This window comes from Pteropus medius, unplaced genomic scaffold (assembly GCF_902729225.1).
Source record: "Pteropus medius unplaced genomic scaffold, Ma_sr-lr_union100, whole genome shotgun sequence".
NCBI classification, from domain to species: domain Eukaryota; kingdom Metazoa; phylum Chordata; class Mammalia; order Chiroptera; family Pteropodidae; genus Pteropus; species Pteropus medius.
Genome location: NW_024349797.1, coordinates 1,328,679 through 1,347,203, shown reverse-complemented (window position 1 = coordinate 1,347,203; position 18,525 = coordinate 1,328,679). Strand labels below are relative to the sequence as shown.

Below are 18,525 nucleotides of genomic sequence, written 5' to 3'. Positions count from 1 at the left end.
TCTGATCACCAGAACTAGGGAGGTAGGATGTAGCTGTTGAATGGACCTCTTCTTGGCACAGACCTTCCCTGGGCTTGTCTACACTGCCACGGTACCTTCAACAGTGCTTGCTCTAATGTCTAACCAATCAAATGACCACTGGCAACAATAGCCAGTCCTATAACAGAGCATCTGGGGGATTTGCTTGAAGTTCAGATGTTGGTTTTTATAGGCTAGTTAATTTCTCACTGAAAAAAATCATTGTCTTCTTGCCTTCACACCTGGAAATCTCATTTCACCAGCATCTCACCTGGATGACCCACTGCCATCTCAAGCTCACTGTCTCTCACTATGACAGAAGTAGAACATTTTTAAAAAATTTATAAGCAGCTTGGATTCATGTACTACATGTGCAATTAAATATTAAAAAATATATTGACTTTGTCCTATTTAGTGTCCTTAAAAAACTAACTCCCTTTCCAGACTTCCTGTCCTTACTAACGATATCATTATTTACCTCAATCTCTTAAACCAGGGGACATATAAATCACATACCCTCTAATTACTTTTTAGAACAATGGATTTTAGCATGGGAAGTAACCTTGGCAACCATCAAGTGTGGACCCTTCATTGACAGTTGGGAAAACTAAAGGCCAAGATTGGTGAATTGATTTACCTATGGACTAGTTACTGGTAGAAGAGGAATTAGAATTAAGGTCCAGTTCAGAGCTTTTTCCACTATGACATTCATTGCCTCATTTACTTATTCATTTAAAAATTTGTTGAATGTCTCTCATGTGCCAAACACTGTTTTAGGTACTGGGAAAATCACCATAGCAGCAGCTGTCAATTATATGGCACTCATTGAATGTTAGACATCTTTTTAGGGGCCTTCTAAACGTTCACTTACTTAATCCTCACAATAACCCTATGAGATGCGTTTTGGTATTATCCTCATTTTATAAATGAGGAAAATTTTTCAGGGAAATTTTTTGTTGGCGATCCATAATAGATCCCTAAAACTGGTGAATCCATCCTAAATGCCTCTCCTTGACAGAAGGCTTTTTTATAAACCTGCCCCTTCCAAACAATTCAACCTTTTCATCAGCATAACGCCATCGAATACTCAGGTCACACTCCTTGACAGACCCTTCTTCCCCCATTATTCCACCTCCCCCAGCCTGAAATGAGTGACTATGACTTACTCAACTCTGTGATAGAGCAGTTGACATAGAGTAGTTGATCAGTAAATGGTGGCTGAATAAATGAAAGCATCTGGTGCTTTGTCAATTCAAACCATACCCATTCTGAATTCTTAGCTCCAGTTTTATATCTTTTTGGCAAGAGGGCCACCACAGAACCAATAAAATCAAACATCACCTTAGAATAATAATACCAACCACCACCATGGTTTTTATTAACTCCTTACTATGTGCCACACATCAAATCTTGCGTGCATTTCACTTAATCATAATAAAACAATGCTGGGAGACAAGTATTATTGTTATTTTGGTTTTAATGTGAGGGTTCTGAGGCACAGAGAGGTTAAGCACCTTGCCAGGCTCACGCAGTTAGTGGAGCTACTCAATCCTGGGGCCCCTGTGCTGAATTCTTTCTTGGTAAATACTTACTGATTTTCTGACTTAACTGCTTTGGAAATGCGAGTGAGCACTTCAAAATCCTGCACCTTGACTTCTCCATCTGATTTGCCAAGACTGAGACACAGGAATTCAAAATAATTTTGCTTTAATGAGAGCCTGATATAAATTATTATTTCTATCCCTGTTTATACTACATAACTAAAATTAAGAAATGGAGAAAACCTGTAGAGAAAGGGAAATGATGCCTGTTGTATACAGTTTCAGATGGCCTATGCTTTAGATTCAAGAAAATATTTTAATCTTACTTGGGCCCAGTTATCTGGTCCCACCATCCTTTCACCCTCACCATTGCCTGGAAAAATATTGGTTTTCATAGTCACAAGGGCACATGGCTGCTGCATGAAATTGAACTACAATTATTTAAATTCTGAGTTGGGCTTTTGTGAGCAGAATTTCAGCCCGAGAAATACTTGTTTTGTGAGCAGCCAAATGCAGCTCCATTTGTGAGCCAGAAGCCTTGCTGGACCCACTTTTTAGATCATTTAGGGCACAGCCCAGTTCAGGGGGACCCAGAGTGGTGCCTGCAGACAGCTGATGAGACGATGAGAGGGGCCTGCCCTCTGTATCAGTGCCATCTTCCAGACTTGGACACCGAACATCTGTAACCTTATTAGCCAATGACTTGTCCACATTTCATCCTTAGGACTGCTTCCAGTTGCTGGTTATCCCTTCCTCAGACATGTGATCCAGAGGGTGTAGGTTATCACACAGGTGTCCCCAACAGGCTCCCAGGAACATCACCCAGCTGCAGCTACCTCTGCTTTCCTGTACAAATAATTCTGCAAAGAGCTTTGAGAGAAGCTGCAGGTTTCATCAAGTGTCTCAGTACTAAGGAGAGCTGTTGTGGACTGCCCCATCAGCTAAGTAGTCATGAGGATGCTGTGTAAAGGGGCAGGTGCTTCTGTGACAATGCCATGCACGAGACTACGAAAGGAGCATGGGCCTTGGAGCCACTAAGATCTGAATTCAAATTCTGCTGCCTCTACTGAGTGTCTGCTAATCAATCACCTTTAGTGAAGAAGCAGAACCATCAGCAAATATTTACTCAGCACCAACTATGCCTCAGGCATGCACTATGCCCTGGGGGACATGAGAGCGAGCAAGGTGGACCAACCTTACCCTCACGGAACTTCCAGACAAGTAGAATACAGTGTGATAAGTGTGAGGATGTGGCTTCTCCTGGTTTCAGGTTTTTAACTAAAGTCGAGGGACAATATAACGTTTTAGAGGATTGACACATAGAAATATTATTCTCCACAGAGAGTATATGGTAAGAGTCTGATAGATCCCTGCTTTTATGGAGGGGACTTCCTGCTTACCCAGCTCTCAACTTTGTCTACTTTATTTTCCAAGTCCAGGATAACTTCTGTATACCTCTCCCCAGTCTATCTCCATTTTCCTCTAACTTCCAACTATCAAAAATGCTAATGAGTTTATTAATAAGTCTTAACAAATCTATAAGACTAGAATGGGTCAGGGGAAGGTGGATCTGGCTTTCCCTGAAGCCCTGCCTCAGAAGGAATAGTCAACAGTCACTGTCCTTCAAGGTTGCTGTGGGATCCTGGTTCTCCACAGTCCCAGCAGAATGAGCATGTTTACCGCCCTTGACAGACTTTTCTTCCTTCCCCCATTCCCTTCCATGGCTACACTTTCAGTGTGCTCTGCTTTTCTTCATTACATGGAACAGGATGTTTATTAGATGTCAACAGTGTGAGAAAGGGCTAAGCAGCGTAAAGACCCTCCTCCCTGTGCACCCCAGCCACCAGCCACCAAACATTTATCTTCTGCACTCCTGGGGGCAATGCTAAGTGTGGGCTGTGGCTTCACTGCTCACCATAGTCGGTGTTTTCAGGCTCCCAGCAGTTTGAAGGCCAGAAATATGGAGCCTGCAAAAGAGCAGAGGTATCAGGACCCAGAGGCATGCCAGCACTTGGCCCCACCCCCCACCTGGGGGCCAGGGTCAGCCCTTCCCTGTACCCAGTGAGGATGCCACCCTAGGACAGGCTCTGTCCTCATCTCCTTCATGCTGACACCACAGCCCAGCTCTCTCCTTCTCTTAAAACAGCTGAGGCCAGCCAACATTTCAATCTAGGTGTTGAGAAATGAATCTAGGTAAGCAAAATAAATGCAAAAATGAGAAACAGTTTATAGGGCAAAAATTTCTTATCCTGAAACAATAGAAGTCTAACTACAAAAGTCAGCTTGGCACAGTTCCCTGGTCACACAAGCCCCAAGTTCTTTTTATCCTTTTGCTATGGACTGAATTGTGTCCCCTCTCATCCCTTGCCCTGCCCCCAATTCATATGATGAAGCCCTAACCCCTAGTGTGGCTGTATTTGGAGTTTGGAAGTAATTAAGCTTAAATGAGGCCATTAGGGTGGGGCCCTGATCCCAGAGGATTAGTGTCTGTATATAAGGAAACATCAGCTCTCTCTCTGTCTCTCTCTGTCTCTCTCTGTCTCTCTCTCCCCCTCTCTGTCTCTCTGTTTCTCTCTCAATTTCTCTCTCTCTCATTCTCCTGCTCTCTCACCTCCCCCGCCCCCATGTGAAAACATAATGAGAAGCAGCTATCTGAACACCAGGGTGAGCATGCTCGCCATAAACTCAACCCTACGGGAACCCTGATCTTGGACTTCCAGCCTCCAGAACTGTGAAAAAGAAATTTCTACTATTTAAGCCACGCCCACTGCAGTATTTTGTTATGGCAGCCCCAGCAGACTAAGATACCCTTTGATTCTGTCTGAAGCACTCTGCTCCCAACCCTTTGGTTTTGACCTTGACACAACCCTTATTCTCTGTGCCAGATCTAGGATAGAATCTGAGAACAGGAATGGAAAATGTATGGGAAGAATTAATAGGTAGTAAATGGGAACTTCACAGCAGCAAAGCAGCTCGATACAGTAGAAAGATTTAGAACTTTGCTATCAGGCTGACCTATGTTCAAATTAAGGCTGTCTTTTCGATTTACTAAGTGCCCCATTAATTCTCGGGGCAACTCAGTTTTCCCATCTGTAAAATGGGTGATATTTGCCCCCCAAAAGTTTTTCTTCAAAATGAATGAGGAAACATGTATAAAGTACCCAACAAATAGTAGGTTCTAGGCTTTTTAGTATTATTTGGGTAGAGCAACAAGTGGCCCAGACAAAAGTTTTCTTGGTTATCTCAGTGCTGATGAGAGATAAGGGTTGCTTCCTTAAATAGCCTGGTTTTTTTTTTTCGTTTGTTTTGTTTTGTTTTTTAAATATGGTTCTAATCTGAGGTCAGATGGTGGTGATAAGAAAAGGTTCTTTGGAAGAGGAGCTGGCAGGCCTACCTGGAAACGATAAAAGGTGCCATCATCCTTCATGGTGAGAACATGGTCCGAGATGGGAAAGATGTAGCCCTGGGCAGCTATAAGGCTTCCCAAGTGTATTGCTTCAACTGTGGGGACAAGGTGTGGGAGAGAGAAGTAATTAGGAAGCTGTCAGAATGCAGGATTACTTCGCTGAAATGTAGCTTGGGACAGCAGAAAGGCAACTGGAAGTCAACCGTCATCACTCCCAGATAACTGCATGATTGATCGATAACTTTAGGATACTACTGTTTTTGGCTGAAGGGAGACGTCAGTGGTTGGGAAGGGCTGCCATGTGTCTGGGGTACCTTTGGACCCCAGCTCTGAGAGTCTGATATTGTTTTAACTTCCCCTCCCTGACCTAATTTTTCCAGAAGAAAGTCTAGCTTCGCCGTTACAAGCATGAGCTTTGGTGTAGATAAACCTGTGTTTAATTGAGATATTTCACATAAAGTGCTTAGCAGTGGCTGCTGTAGGATAAGTGCTGGCAGCCATGATTTATATTTTTATTTTCATCATTTCTTACTATCCTCGCTACCCACAGAGACTCTGGACTTACAGAGCATTCTCCGATACCACAGTCCCAATAGCGATGAGGAGCGTATTACCCTTCTCTTACGGACATAAATTAAAATCTCACTTTTGAGGTGAGCAGTGTAGTGGGCAGTGCCACAGGGAGGCCAATTCAATAAAAAATATTTATATTTTGCCACAGTCAACCTGTTGTTTTGTTACTTTAGCATTGACCATAAGTAGATGCACGTAAATCGTTAAGAATTTATATTTATTCTGAGCAGAGCTAAGGAAAAATATTAAATTTAAATGGTTCTACCACAATGGTAATCTTACATAAATATAAAAGCACTCTTCCTGGTAAAAACTAATTTTTGGACATGGAAATTACTGACATGGAGAGGAGTCTCTAGGAATTATTAAGTTCATAAACTCTGAGGTTTTTAAAGTGACTTGTTTCAGCCTTCTGGGCAAACTTTTGAAGAGGTTGTATATAACCCAAGTGTTTTGTTTATTTAGAACCACCTATTCTTCAGAAGGAACGTACACTTTGACTGGTGGAATCAAAATGAATGGAGTTTTATTTTACTTGCTTAGTGATGACCAGTTTGCTTTTAAAGTCTGCATGTTTCAAGAATCATGGGTCCAACATAAAAGGGAAGTTTCATCACCTGCAGCTGCTACTTTCCCAGGGAAGGTAACTTTCATGTCAGCAATCTGGGAGCTGGGACTCTCACTTCATTCTTTGAGCAAAAGGTCTTTTGCTTAGAAGTGTGGCAGATGGGAAGAAGGGAAGGAGGGGCGGAAGTTAGACATGCCTGGCTTCCCAGGGCCTTGGTTTGCTTCGTTTCCACCCTTCTATTCCCAGCTGGTGAATTTTTCTTAACTCCTCCTGCTCAGCCACCTCGCAGGAGCTCCGGCAGTTCCCAACACCTGGGTGTCCTCCCAAGGGCATCGGGGTATAACAGACCTTCATAGACATGACCCTTGTTGTTCTGGACTTGCACAGAAGCTTCTCATACTAGAGTCAGAGGATTCCTGAACCTTTTCTCCCACTACTAGCTGGTTCAGTGTTCTCAGATGACTACTACTTCTACTACTGCTACTGCTACTGCTAACAATAATAATAAAATATATGTCAGTAATACAATGATTATTTTAGAAGGGCGAGGAAAACAGGGCTCTTGGAAGAGAAAAGACCACCATGAAGAAAGGTGCTCCTTTGTTTAGCATCCTCATCATCATCAAAAGAAATGTTGACTTGAAATACATGTAACTAAACTGGTAGAGACTTTTTCAGTCCAGTTTTTATAAGTGAGGAATCAGAAGGGAAACACATAGGCTAGTTGGTTTGGGTTCTTTCCTTGAAAGATTAGCATGTGTAGTTTTCCCTTGTGGATTAAGAACTTGATTAGAATTAAGAATTTTCACTAGTCATGAGAGTGGCCATTAATCAAGGTGGTGAAAAAAGCTAGTGTCAATTCCATTAATGACCTGCTTTTCTGGCACTCAGATTTCTGGCAACTATATTTAATCCAACTCTAGGTAAATTGTATTGTTTCATAGTCAATAGCATGTTAAGAGCATCAGATTAAAATACAGGAATGCCTGAGCTGCCATGCTGACACCAGCAAGGAATCACAGTTGAAGGTCAGATACCTAGAAAGGGGGCTTGAACAAATTCTTAAAAAAGATAGCAATTGGAGGCCATTTAATTTGGGGCAAATAGGTAGAATCCCTAAGAACATCAGGATACATTTGTGGATATTTATAAATATGACATGTAGACATTGAGAATACTCAGTTAAGATAAGGAGTGCATAATAAATTCATTAAAGTATTAACTATCAGCACATGGATAACAAAATATACTTATCTAGAATTTTCATGTTTCTAGAACTGCCCATTTTCTAATTATGCTGTAAAAATAAAATTTACTGCTTATTTTCTGGTGGGAGGACAGATCTGAAAACTGTTTTATTGGCCAGGATTTTGTTGTTTTTCCGATAAGGTTTTCCTAATTGAAATGCACAATTAAAGTTGAAAAAAAAAATCATTCCTTCACTTCTTGCAGAAGCAGAAAACAGAAGGCATCTTAGCAAATAATTAAACATCTTAACTGTGGATCAGGCAATCTAATTTTAAGAGCCAGCTCTAGAAGGCCTTTCATGACAGTGCTACAACTTATCTTTAATTGCTGTGGCTAACGAGAATTCATCTCATTTCACATGTTATTGTATTGGGTTCTTTGGCATTCTAAATGGTTGCTCATTTTCTCAAAGGGTGATTTAAATTTAAAAGTGGATATTTAGTGGAGAACATAAATTAATTTTATTTGTAAGTAGAGTGATTCCACATCTTGGAATTCACATTTACAAGCCCAGTACTCAGGAGGGTAGGAGAATCTAGTCTAGAAATGGTGATGGGATGTTTACTTATACCACAGGAGATAAAGTCAGGGTCAAGGGTTAAGTACCTGGGTCCTCGATGGAAAGGTTCTTCATAAGCCACTGCACAATGTCAGTACCTGCAATGATAAAGCAATTCAGCTGAAGACCTCATGGGTGTTAAACCCTGTGGCAGAAGAACCTGTTTACCTAAGAGATTTCAAATTCTAATTAGCACACACCAGGAGAGCTGGGTAATATTGATTTTTCTATCCTGACCAACCCTTTCCACCCATCAGTTCACTTCCATAGTCACGATCCCATTCTTTTCCAAAAAACATCCTCTTCTGACAACTCAGAATAATCTTCTGTCTACATTACTAGGGAGCATCTGTAGGGGACTTCCTGTGAATACAGATTTTGATGATTTCTCCAAGATAGGCTGGTGAAGTCTTATCACGCCTGGCCCCCAGGCTATTTCCTGTGGGAAGAGGCTCTTCAGCGCCCTACCCTTGTTGACAAGGGCTAACTGACACAGGTGACCTTAAGGTTCCTGAAAAGAATCTCTAATTTCCTCTGGCATGGGCTGACCCAGAAAGAAAGTGCCCCTGTGTCTGTGGGAGAAACGTCTATGTTTTCACCTATCCTCTGGGCCACAGCCAGATTCCATTTCCGGACTCCCCTGCAGTTTGGGGTGGACTGGGCTCTGATAGTGGGATGTGAATGGAAATGATGTACGCCCCTTCCACACCTGGACCGTAAAAATTCCCATGTGACCCTCCACAGCTCCACACTCTTTCACTCCCTGTCTGCTGGCTGAAGGGAGAGGACTTCGGGGGCCCAGAGGAGGGCAGAGTCACAATGCCGAGAGAGCCTGGGCTTCTGAACAACTACAGAAATTGATGCCCATTTTGGGCTCTGACCTGATTGACCGTGTGTTGTGTTAAGCTCCAGAAACTTGGGGCTTACCTGTTTTGGCAACTAGTACTCTCTTAACTAATTTAAAATCTTAAGAGTCACAGGGGACTTTTAAAGCTTATTTACTCTAACCCTAGACAGTACATGAGCCCCAGCCACAACACTCTGGATAAGAGGCACCCTAATCTCCACTTAGAAAAACTCTAGTATCTGAGATCTCAGAAACTGCCCCCTGGGCAGCCTGTTCCAGCTAAACTGAGATTTCCTTGAGCAGAAACTCAACCCTCTCTGAATTTCTCTTTGACCTTAGTTTTGCCCTCTGGTGACAGAAAAACAAACCCAGCCTCCTCAGTCTGTGAGTCTCACCAACGCACTATCAACATCTCCTTGAGTTTTCCCTGCTCTGGGCGAAACGTGCCTGGATTCCTCAGCTGTTTCCTTGCATGACATGCCCTGGAGCCCCTCATCATTTTGGTCACAATTCTCTGAATACATTCTCTTTTGTTTGCCTCCTTTCAAAAAGTGTGACACCTAGGGTACCACAGTTCTTAGGGCACCACAGTTCACATAGGAGTATAGGATTCCAATTTTCTAGAACATTCTGAGCTTCTAATCAGTCCACCTTTTCCACCCCCCAATAATCTCACTTTGAACCAGTGCGGACCTTTGAAGGCGGCTTTGTGGCTTCAGGATGGTGATGCGTGATGGAAATCGCGTGAAGGGCAACATTTCCAGATATCTGAGTCCTGTCATGGGTCTGGGGCTTGACAGGAGGCAAACGGACTGCTAACAGCTCTCCAGGGTAGATTCCCAGCTGAAAGACTGGAGAGCTGGCAGAAGAGTTTAACTATTGTCCTTGGCCTAGAAGTAAAGTTTCTCAGAAATTTTACTGGTTGCCAGAAGTGAGACCAGTACAGGCCTAAGTGCCTCCATATTTTGTTTTTCTCTGGCTCTCTGGAAGGTCAATGGGCCCTGCACAGTAAACTGCCAGGGCCTGGTCCTACTTTCTTTGAGCTTCCCCCAGCACAAGCCTCCACCGATATGGCCCTGCAAGTCCCCCAGCCCTCACCCCCATTTCGACCTCAAAAGCAAGACTTCTAAGCTTTTCCCCTACTCTTGCTCTGGGCTGGCATCTATGAGCTAAACTTTGGATCCAAACATTCCTATTCATTCACACTCTTTGAGAGAAAGGGAGAGTATGTCTGTGTGTACTTGTGGGTGTGGGTCCATTTCCTCCAAATTATACAAGTTCAACATTTGTCCTAGGAAATGAAGAACAAAGCAGAAATCAAATAGAACTGTAATCCCAAGTTGGGGGTGGGGAAGAGACTCTAACCTGTTTTTTCCTCAAAAGAAAAATAGTTCTTTTTTGTGGGTTGCCTAGAAACGGAGAGGTTTCCAGCATCAGCAACGGCTCTCCCCCGGGCAGGCGGATTATCTTTCTGCTGAGCTGGCTGAACCATTATTTATCACCTGCCAAGATTGATTACTCACCCTGGGACAATGACAGCCCTTCCTTTCCCCTGTTAATTACTGTCATCATTAATATCCATGTCACTAATTAGTATTCATTCACATTGAAACTCCTTCCTTGCTGTCATATCCGTTTCCCCTGCACACCACCCCAGCCTTCAGCGCCATTGTCTGGGTTTCTACCCCCTTTCGGCTTCATGTGCTCAGTGTCTGGCCTAATTGTCTCCCCAGTCCACCAGGCCTCCGTTTGCATTCACAGAGCCGAAGGATCCCATTTAAGCACTTTTTTTTTTTTTTTTTTTTGGGTGAAGAAGGGAAAATCACAAAGGCTCGTTTCCTTTTCCCCTAGCACTGTGGGCACCAAAGGCCTGGGTTTCCTGTCCCTGGTGCTGCCACCATGAAGTCAGTGTCTTCATCTGGGGATCGCTGTGATTATCCTTAGGCCCTGGTGAAGGCCAGGCTGCTGGCCCTTGTTGTCCTGAGCCAATACCCCAAATCCACAGCCATGCCTGCATCCGGCCATCCCTCACACGCTGCAAACACAACGAGGCCTAGGGCTGCAGACACGCTCGAGCTGTGGGTGCGGGGTATTCTGGGCTTCTGAAGACTAGTTCAGAATGAGCCAGCCCCCAGCCTGGTGGCAGAAAGCAAATCGTTGCATGTTCAGCCCCAGGAACAAGTAAGGAATGGAAATCTGTCATAATATTATGTCCTTTAAAAGACCCACAATTATTACATTGTAGAATCAGACGAGAATATTGCAAATAACCCTCAGGAGAAAGGGCTATTCTTTTTCTCTTTTCTCTTTCCTTTCTTTCTCATTTCCTCATTCCCCCAATCACTCTTTCCTTTCCTAGTCTAAAAAGAATTTGAAGCAGATGATTTTTCTGTTCTATTCAAAATTAATTGTCGCCCTTTGTAATCATTATTAGATTCTGGCTCTTCTTAGTCAAGCTGCCTTGCCAAGGACTTAAAGTCAATATGGAAACATTAGGAACAAATGCAGGATAATCACCCTTTACTCCCAAAGAACCTAAAACACTTGGCCTAAAGTTTTCTTTTTGAGGCTAATTTATCAACATATATTCCAGGGATATCTCTGAAATACACTAGACGCACGTGAAACGCTGCTCTACAACGTGAGTGGTTTGTCAGTATACTTAAGTATACATTTATTATATTCAGGTATGCTTTATGTGTCTACGTGCATTTCAGTTATGTCTTTTATATATAATTATGTTTATTAGAAGGGTATTTGGACACATCTCAGAAGTTCTCTAGTAGGGGGCTGAATAAATAAATTATGGCTCACCATACAATAAATGTTTATTGAACATCTACTATATTAGTTGAAAAAGCCTATTGAGAACAGTGCATATTTTAGAATGACATTTTTACAATAGAAAAAATGTATTTGTATTTCTATTCTAAATACGTATGTACGGATATATAGAGGGATGGAGAAGAAAAGTTCTGGAAGTATTTTTAAACTGTTATCTTTAGGTTATTCTGGAAAGAGGGGAGGGGTCGCATTTTGGGAAATTTCTATACTTTATATTTCTTCATGATTTGGAGTTCATAGAATGTTAATATATTACTTTTGCATGGAGATAATACTTTTTATTTCAAAGAGCAGAGAGGGAAAGTTTGGCTTCTTAGGCTAAAGAGGAGAGGGCATGGAGAACGGGGTTGCAGACACGAGTAGAGAGGGTAGGGGGACTTTGAATGGCCCCCTGCTGCCTCCTGGAGCCTGGGCATTTCCTGTTCCCCAGGGAAAAGGCAGAAAAGAATGAAGGCAGGACTCAAAAAGCTGTCTTTTTCCTAAGAAATAAAGAGTGGGAGGCTCAGCCATGGGTCTCTAATTGGTCACTCTCTCTGGCCATCTGGCCAGCCCTGGAGCCTCGGAGTGGCCTCTTGTACATTCTATTAGGCTGTTTACCACAGTCCTGGACTCAGGGTGGCAACCTGCACCCCTCTCTGTGTTGCTTACTTATTTATTGGGTAGAGTGAGACCCAGCAATCTCTTCCAGGCGACTTCCCAAGTTATCTTAACCCTAGATCAATATAAACTGGATTTAACTAGGCTGGTGAGATCTTCCAATATTTTAGGGCACTCTCTTTCTTTTTTGGAGGAGACCCTTATTATGAAAGGGTTCTATTCTGGGCTTTGTTTTCAGATGTTTTAAGCTCCCCTGAAGATTTAGGGATACCTGGAAGTTCCTCTCAAATAAGTCAGAATTCAAGCAGATCCTGCTATGAAACACTTCACCCATTCTTCCCAAGGTAGAGTCTCAATCTGTGCCCAAATTAGATTATGATTATGCCAACTTGTTAAAAGACTGGTTCTAGTCACCTGCAAATTTCAAGTTACCTGAAACTTCATAGCTTATACATCATGGTACAGATAACTGAAGCAATTGATAACTTACTTATCAATCCTCACCATTGGGGAAAGACACTTGCATTTGAGTAAACTGTTACTGGAGTCCAACAAAGATAAGATGGTTACTGCCGTGAGTGTGCTCACAGTACTCCTCAGTCAAGGTCATGACTCAGCCTACCACTGGATTCTCATGTGCCGGCCAAGGTCTCAGCTGCACCTGTGAGGGGAGAGGGCAGCTTTGGGCCACTTATCACGCATGTTGGTACCATGTACAGGCCAACACACGTGAAGGGGGAGCAACATGCCTGAATGCTCATTGTGTACAAGGCCAGAGCTGTACCCTTGACCCAGTTATCACATATCATCTTAACAAAAATTGTGTAAAATATAATAACTATTACACCCATTTTAAAGATGAGGTCCAGAGAGGCCCAAGGCCATATACTAGTACCGATTAGAGCCAAGGCTGAAATCCAGGCAATCTCCTGCGAAATATTATTTCCACCATGTCATTCTTCCTCCCTTATTTCTGAATAATTTTCTGAATAATTGGAAAAGTTCTATACTCAGTTTTTTTTCCTGAAGCAGAGACATTCATTTAGTGATAATACTACTTAATACTATGTGCTATTTAGCTAATAATTTATTGAGCACTTTATATATTCCAGGCTTTGGAATGATCCTACTATAATAATCATATGATGTAAATAGATGATTATTTGCTTTTTGCAGATAAATTGAAGGACACTCTAAGTAGAATTGTTTTTATAGTTTTAAACCTTTCTTTTATGCCTTAGTTAAAAAAAAAAAAAAACAACAACAAGAGAAAATGCAACAAGTAGACAGCAGATAAAGCAAGAGGAACCGCGAAACCGGGCTTTGGATGGTGGGCACGACGAACAGCTGTCAGTGAGACAGAAGGAGATGTAGGCGGAAGGACTAGTGTGATGAAAAGCCTGGTGGCATTTTTGAGGAGTATTGTTTGGTCAATGGGCTTGAGTTTTTCCAAGGAAAAGCATGCCATGTTTAACAGATACATACTTAACAAGCATATAAAGCAATAAAGCACAGTGTTTACAGAGTCAGATAGACTTGAGTCCAATCCATGCTCTTATTTATGAACTGTGTGATCTGGGCAGGTCCCTTCACTGCCATCCACCCAATCTCCATTTCTTCCTGGGTCTGCTAGGGAAAATATCACCTTCTTACAGGATGAAATAAGATCATTTGTTAGAAGCCCTTGCCACAAAGCCTGGCCCATGGTTTTGCTGAAATGGCCTGTTTAGGTCACCTATCTGTTCTATGCCTTCATTCGCTCATACGAAAATGAGGATAATAATAATAGGACTTGCTGCACAGGCTCTGAGGGCTAGAGGGAAGGCTGTGTGTGCAATGCTAGCACAGTGCTTCATACTGAACAAGCATTATTAACACGCATTAGCTACTGATACAGTCCATGTTTTAGGAACCTTGTGTTGGAGCCAGGGTCTAATCAAGTCATCTGCATGGCTGGGATAAAGAGCAGCAACTCGGAATTCTTGTGTTATTTGCCTGCTTTCTCATTTTAGGCCTTAGAGAATCTTAAATGTCTTCTGACGCTTTTAGGAAGGGATCTGATGATGAGCAGCTTGTTGGTCGGAAGGAGAAACAAAGGAGGGAGTGGCAGCAGGCAAACTCAGGGAGGCCGATGGGGCCTTCCTGGGGGGTGGGACCCCTCCCGGCAGCTGTTCTGGCCCCACTCCTCTAGAGTACGTTTTCTGGGAAGTGAAGGGGAAAAACAAAGCGGGTGCCCTTACTCCACTGTCATTGATTCAAAAATAAGAAACTGAGCATCGTTCTGGTTCTCTGGCCACCCTGACATCCTCCTGTCCCTCCCTTCTCTCCTCTTCTGTCACATGGACCAACTTTCTGCTCCCTGAATGCACCTCGCTCCATCCCACTACAGGGCCTTTGCATATACTGTTCCCTGGGCCAGTAACGCACTCCCATTTCTCCAGTCCACCTCTTCCTCTTGCTGACTCCTGCCACCCTTTGGCGCTAGCTTCTCAGGAAGGCCTTCACTGCTCTCTGCAGCAGGTCCACATCCCCTGGCTTTCACTTCTAGAGAATGCGGTTCTTTCTCTTTGATGCACTTATGTCAGTTTGGATTTAAACATCCACGATGTGATTATTTGATCGGTGTTTACCTCGCCCTCTGCGTTAGTTTTCTGGGGCTGCTTAAACAAAGAACCACAAACTGAGTGGCTGAAACAACAGACATTTATTATCTCACAGTTCTGGAATGCCAGAAGCCCAGGTGTTAGCAGGGTTGGCTCATCGGAGGGCTGTTGGGGAGGACCTGTCCCACGTACCTCCCCTAGCTGCTGGCAGTCTTTAGTATTCCTTGGCTTGTAGGAGCACCACCCCAATTTCTGCCTTCATCTTCACATGGTGTTCCTGCGTGCATGCCTCTGTGTCCAATTTCACCTTTTTTTTTATAAGGACATCAGTCACACTGGATTAGGGACTACCCTAACTAGCTCATCTTAACTAATTACATGTGCAATGAAGCTATGTCCACATAAGGTTACATTCTGAGGCACTGGAGGTTAGGACTTAAACGTATGAATTTTGGGGAAGACACAATTTAACCCATAACACTTGCTAAACTATAACTCCGAGAGAGCAGGAGTCTATTATACTATTCTATCTCTGGTACCTATCAAAGACCTGGCATGGAGTTGGGGTTTAATAAATGCTTATTGATCAATAGTTATATTCAAATAAACATCATATGATATGCATCCATCCAAATGTACATATTCACTACACTTAAAATTTTTCTCTCAATTTTTTTGTGATCCATGAAAACTTCATCACAGACTGGCGTCGACCTTGGATGGGCATTTGCAACCACTGCTTTAGATGAAAGGTTTGGGGTTTTTCATTTGTCGACATTGTCTTTTTTACAAAAAATCACACTTTTTTTTTCTTGTAGAAAGAAATCTCAACAAATAAATGCGTTAAAAAATATCGGGCAGCAATTCAGACTGTCTGTTTTTCCTCATTCTGCTCTGGCTGTTACCTGGAGAGAACAGCGAGTAGAAGGAAAGGTAAATTCTTCAGGTCTCTTCTCCAGGGGCTGAAAGACCCTGACCCCTTCCCACCTCTCTGCCTGCCCCAGCTGCTCTCTCACTGGCTCCCAGACTGCAGCCATCAAGATGCCCTGAGATTGGCTTTGGTCCAGTGTGTGATTCTCGCTTTTTCAACAGGAAGCCTTCTGCCTCTGTCTGATTTGGTTTTGAACAGGTTGGGGGGAATTATATCTAGACACATGGGATATTGAATCCAGAGATACTCAAACATCACCACCTTATCCAGCCCTAAACCGGGCCCGGTCAGGGCCACCTCCCTAGGGACTCCTTGCAGGCCAGGCAGATCTGCTTGCCAATCTCCATGGGCATGTGGCAACTGCGCCCCGCTGCACCCCTCAGCCCACAGAGCAGGGAAGACAACCAGCTGACAGAAAACTCCTGGGGGGCCTTCTCCCCCACCCACAGCTCCACCCCCCTCCCGCTCAGACTGCGCTTCTCCATTTTCTGAAATGTAAAGCTTCCATGTGTATTATGAGGGGCAGGAGACCAGGGGAGGTTATTACTAAGTCATAAATCAACCAAGAAGCTCTGAGGGCTGTGGCGAGGCATCTGGGATGGGCTTCCCTGAATTGTTACCTCACCCAAGTCCCCACCATTGATTCATAACCTCATAACCCTCCTGCGTCCGAATCCCAAGTCTTCTATCTAATTGTCAGCAGCCGAGTACATGATTTGCATGCAAGAGGATGTGGGCAGCAGCAGACATGGGGGTAGAGGAGAGATTAGTTTTGTCAATCAAAAGCGTCCAGGGCCAGGCAGAGAGCGTTTGGGACTTAGCCCGACGATCAGCTTATTAAAGGAGAGGCTGAATGTGGCTGTGTTGATAGCAGAGAAGCGGAAGACCATGGCCACCGTGGGTATAGCCTCCGTTCCCTGAGGGTGGCTGCCACTGATGACTGCCTTCCACTCAATCCGAAGGCAGAAATGAAAAACAAATAAGCGGACGTGCAGTTTTGGGGACAAGTGATCTAATGGCAGGTGTGCAGCAGCAGCAGAAAGCATTATAAATATTTTGAGGGCTGCTGAGCATTTCCGAGAGGGCTGGATGGAGGTGACCCAGTGGCTGAAAGTTTTCAGGGGCTTTATTGCCTCCCAGCATCGTCTAATGGTCATTTCATTTGAAGGTAAAACGTGGTTCATGAACGTTTTATATTGAAATTAATCTGTGGGGCTAAGGGTTGCTTAAGGGGAGCAGGAGAGGAGAGTCAAGAGGTAGCATTTACAACACTCAGGTCCGCCGGCTGCAGTCACTTAACTCGGCATCTGATGCATCGAACCACAGTACGAAGGCAATAACGCTGACACACATCCACAGCATGCTTTAAGGCTTAAGTCTGCAAAATGTGCTGGACATCTGCTACCACCTTGGGACGGGTGATGTGAGCACAGCAGGGAGTGTGTGCAAGCCAGATTTCAAGCAGAGTCTGAGACACACAGGTTCTTGAGCAAAAAATTTTTTGGCGTTACACTCATTCCAGCTCCAGTTCCCCAGAGCTCGGCTCGGTGGAATGAATTTGGTTTTTGTAATCAGGCAGACCTGAGTCCAAACCCTGGCTGTTCCACTTACTAGCATATCACCATGGGCGAGTTACTCAACCACTCCGAGCCCCAGTTTACCCACTGGAAAAATGGGGCCAATCACAGAATCTACCACAGATTTTGTTGCATTAAAATAAGGAAACAGAGGCAGACCCTGGCACTGGCCAGGCGCCCCGTTGAATGTTGGTTCCTCTCCTTCCCTTTCCACTTACACCCTCCATCTGCCCAAAGTGGAATGTGGCTTGGAGCTGATCTCCTGGGCAGAGATCCCCAATCTGGAATCAGGCCTTTCTCTCCTCTTGTCCTTAGGCCTATGCCGCGGGCCTCCTGGACAGTTCAGAGCTTGTTCTAGTTTGGTTCTTTCACACTTCTCCATTTTATTCAGATAGATCAGCCCATCCTTTCGGTAACTGGCTTGGGATCTCCTCTATCAGCAGAGCATCTACTCCCAGATCAGCTTCCAGTTCTTGAGGCAAAACATCAGAAGAACCCCTAGGAACCCTGAGCGCTCTCCTTCTCTATCCCAGCTATGGCCGAGTCCTCCATCTGGAGGCCAGGGTGTGAATCTGGGTCCCCCTCCCACCAGCTCTGTGACCTTGGTGATGTGCCTTGTCCTTTCTAAGCTTCAGTTTGTATAAGAGATGACAAAAACAGTATGAGGGCATCAACATGAGGATAATGCTTGTAAAAGGTTCAGCCTTGTGTCCTTTAGCACACAGTGAATAATCAGTAAATGTTGACTTTATCATTATTATCATTGTTATTATTCCGACTGGAATGTTTTCATTCATTTACCCGCAATGATGAATAAGAAGAGACAGCTCTGTCCAAATAGGTGAGCTAGCGTGCTGCAAGGGCTCTGACTGGAGTGTCTGTGGGTGCTACGAGGCCACAGACCGGGAGTGTTTAATTCAAGCTGACCCAGTGTCAGGAAAAGCTGCACAGAGAGGGAGGTGCTCAGGATCGATGGGAAACAGTGAAAAAAGATAGACTGAGGAGTGAAGTTTTAAAATGAAGAGTCAAAGACTGTAACAGAGCAGCCCAAAGCAACCCCACCAATGGCACCAGGTGACAGCTGACATTTAAATTCAGGTTAAGGTGGATTGAACAGCAAGTTTCTGTGACAAGGAAGAGGGTCCTAGGGGGATAAAACCACCAGCATGCTCTGGCACCACCTACATACAAAGCAGTGTGCCAGACACCAGGG

General features: G+C 43.9%; 1 protein-coding gene across 3 annotated transcripts in view; it reads right to left on the bottom strand.

Moving 5' to 3' along the window:
- Positions 1 to 18,525, bottom strand: part of RGS6 (regulator of G protein signaling 6) — a 442,000-nt gene that overhangs the window by 78,643 nt on the left and 344,832 nt on the right. For all 3 annotated transcript variants that reach the window (XM_039883699.1, XM_039883696.1, XM_039883698.1), the window contains exons 4-6: positions 7,961 to 8,011; positions 4,954 to 5,060; positions 3,475 to 3,526 (exon numbers count right to left, since the gene is read on the bottom strand). In XM_039883699.1, the coding sequence (XP_039739633.1) occupies positions 3,475 to 3,526; positions 4,954 to 5,060; positions 7,961 to 8,011 (210 nt within the window). The remainder of the gene's footprint in view (positions 1 to 3,474; positions 3,527 to 4,953; positions 5,061 to 7,960; positions 8,012 to 18,525) is intronic.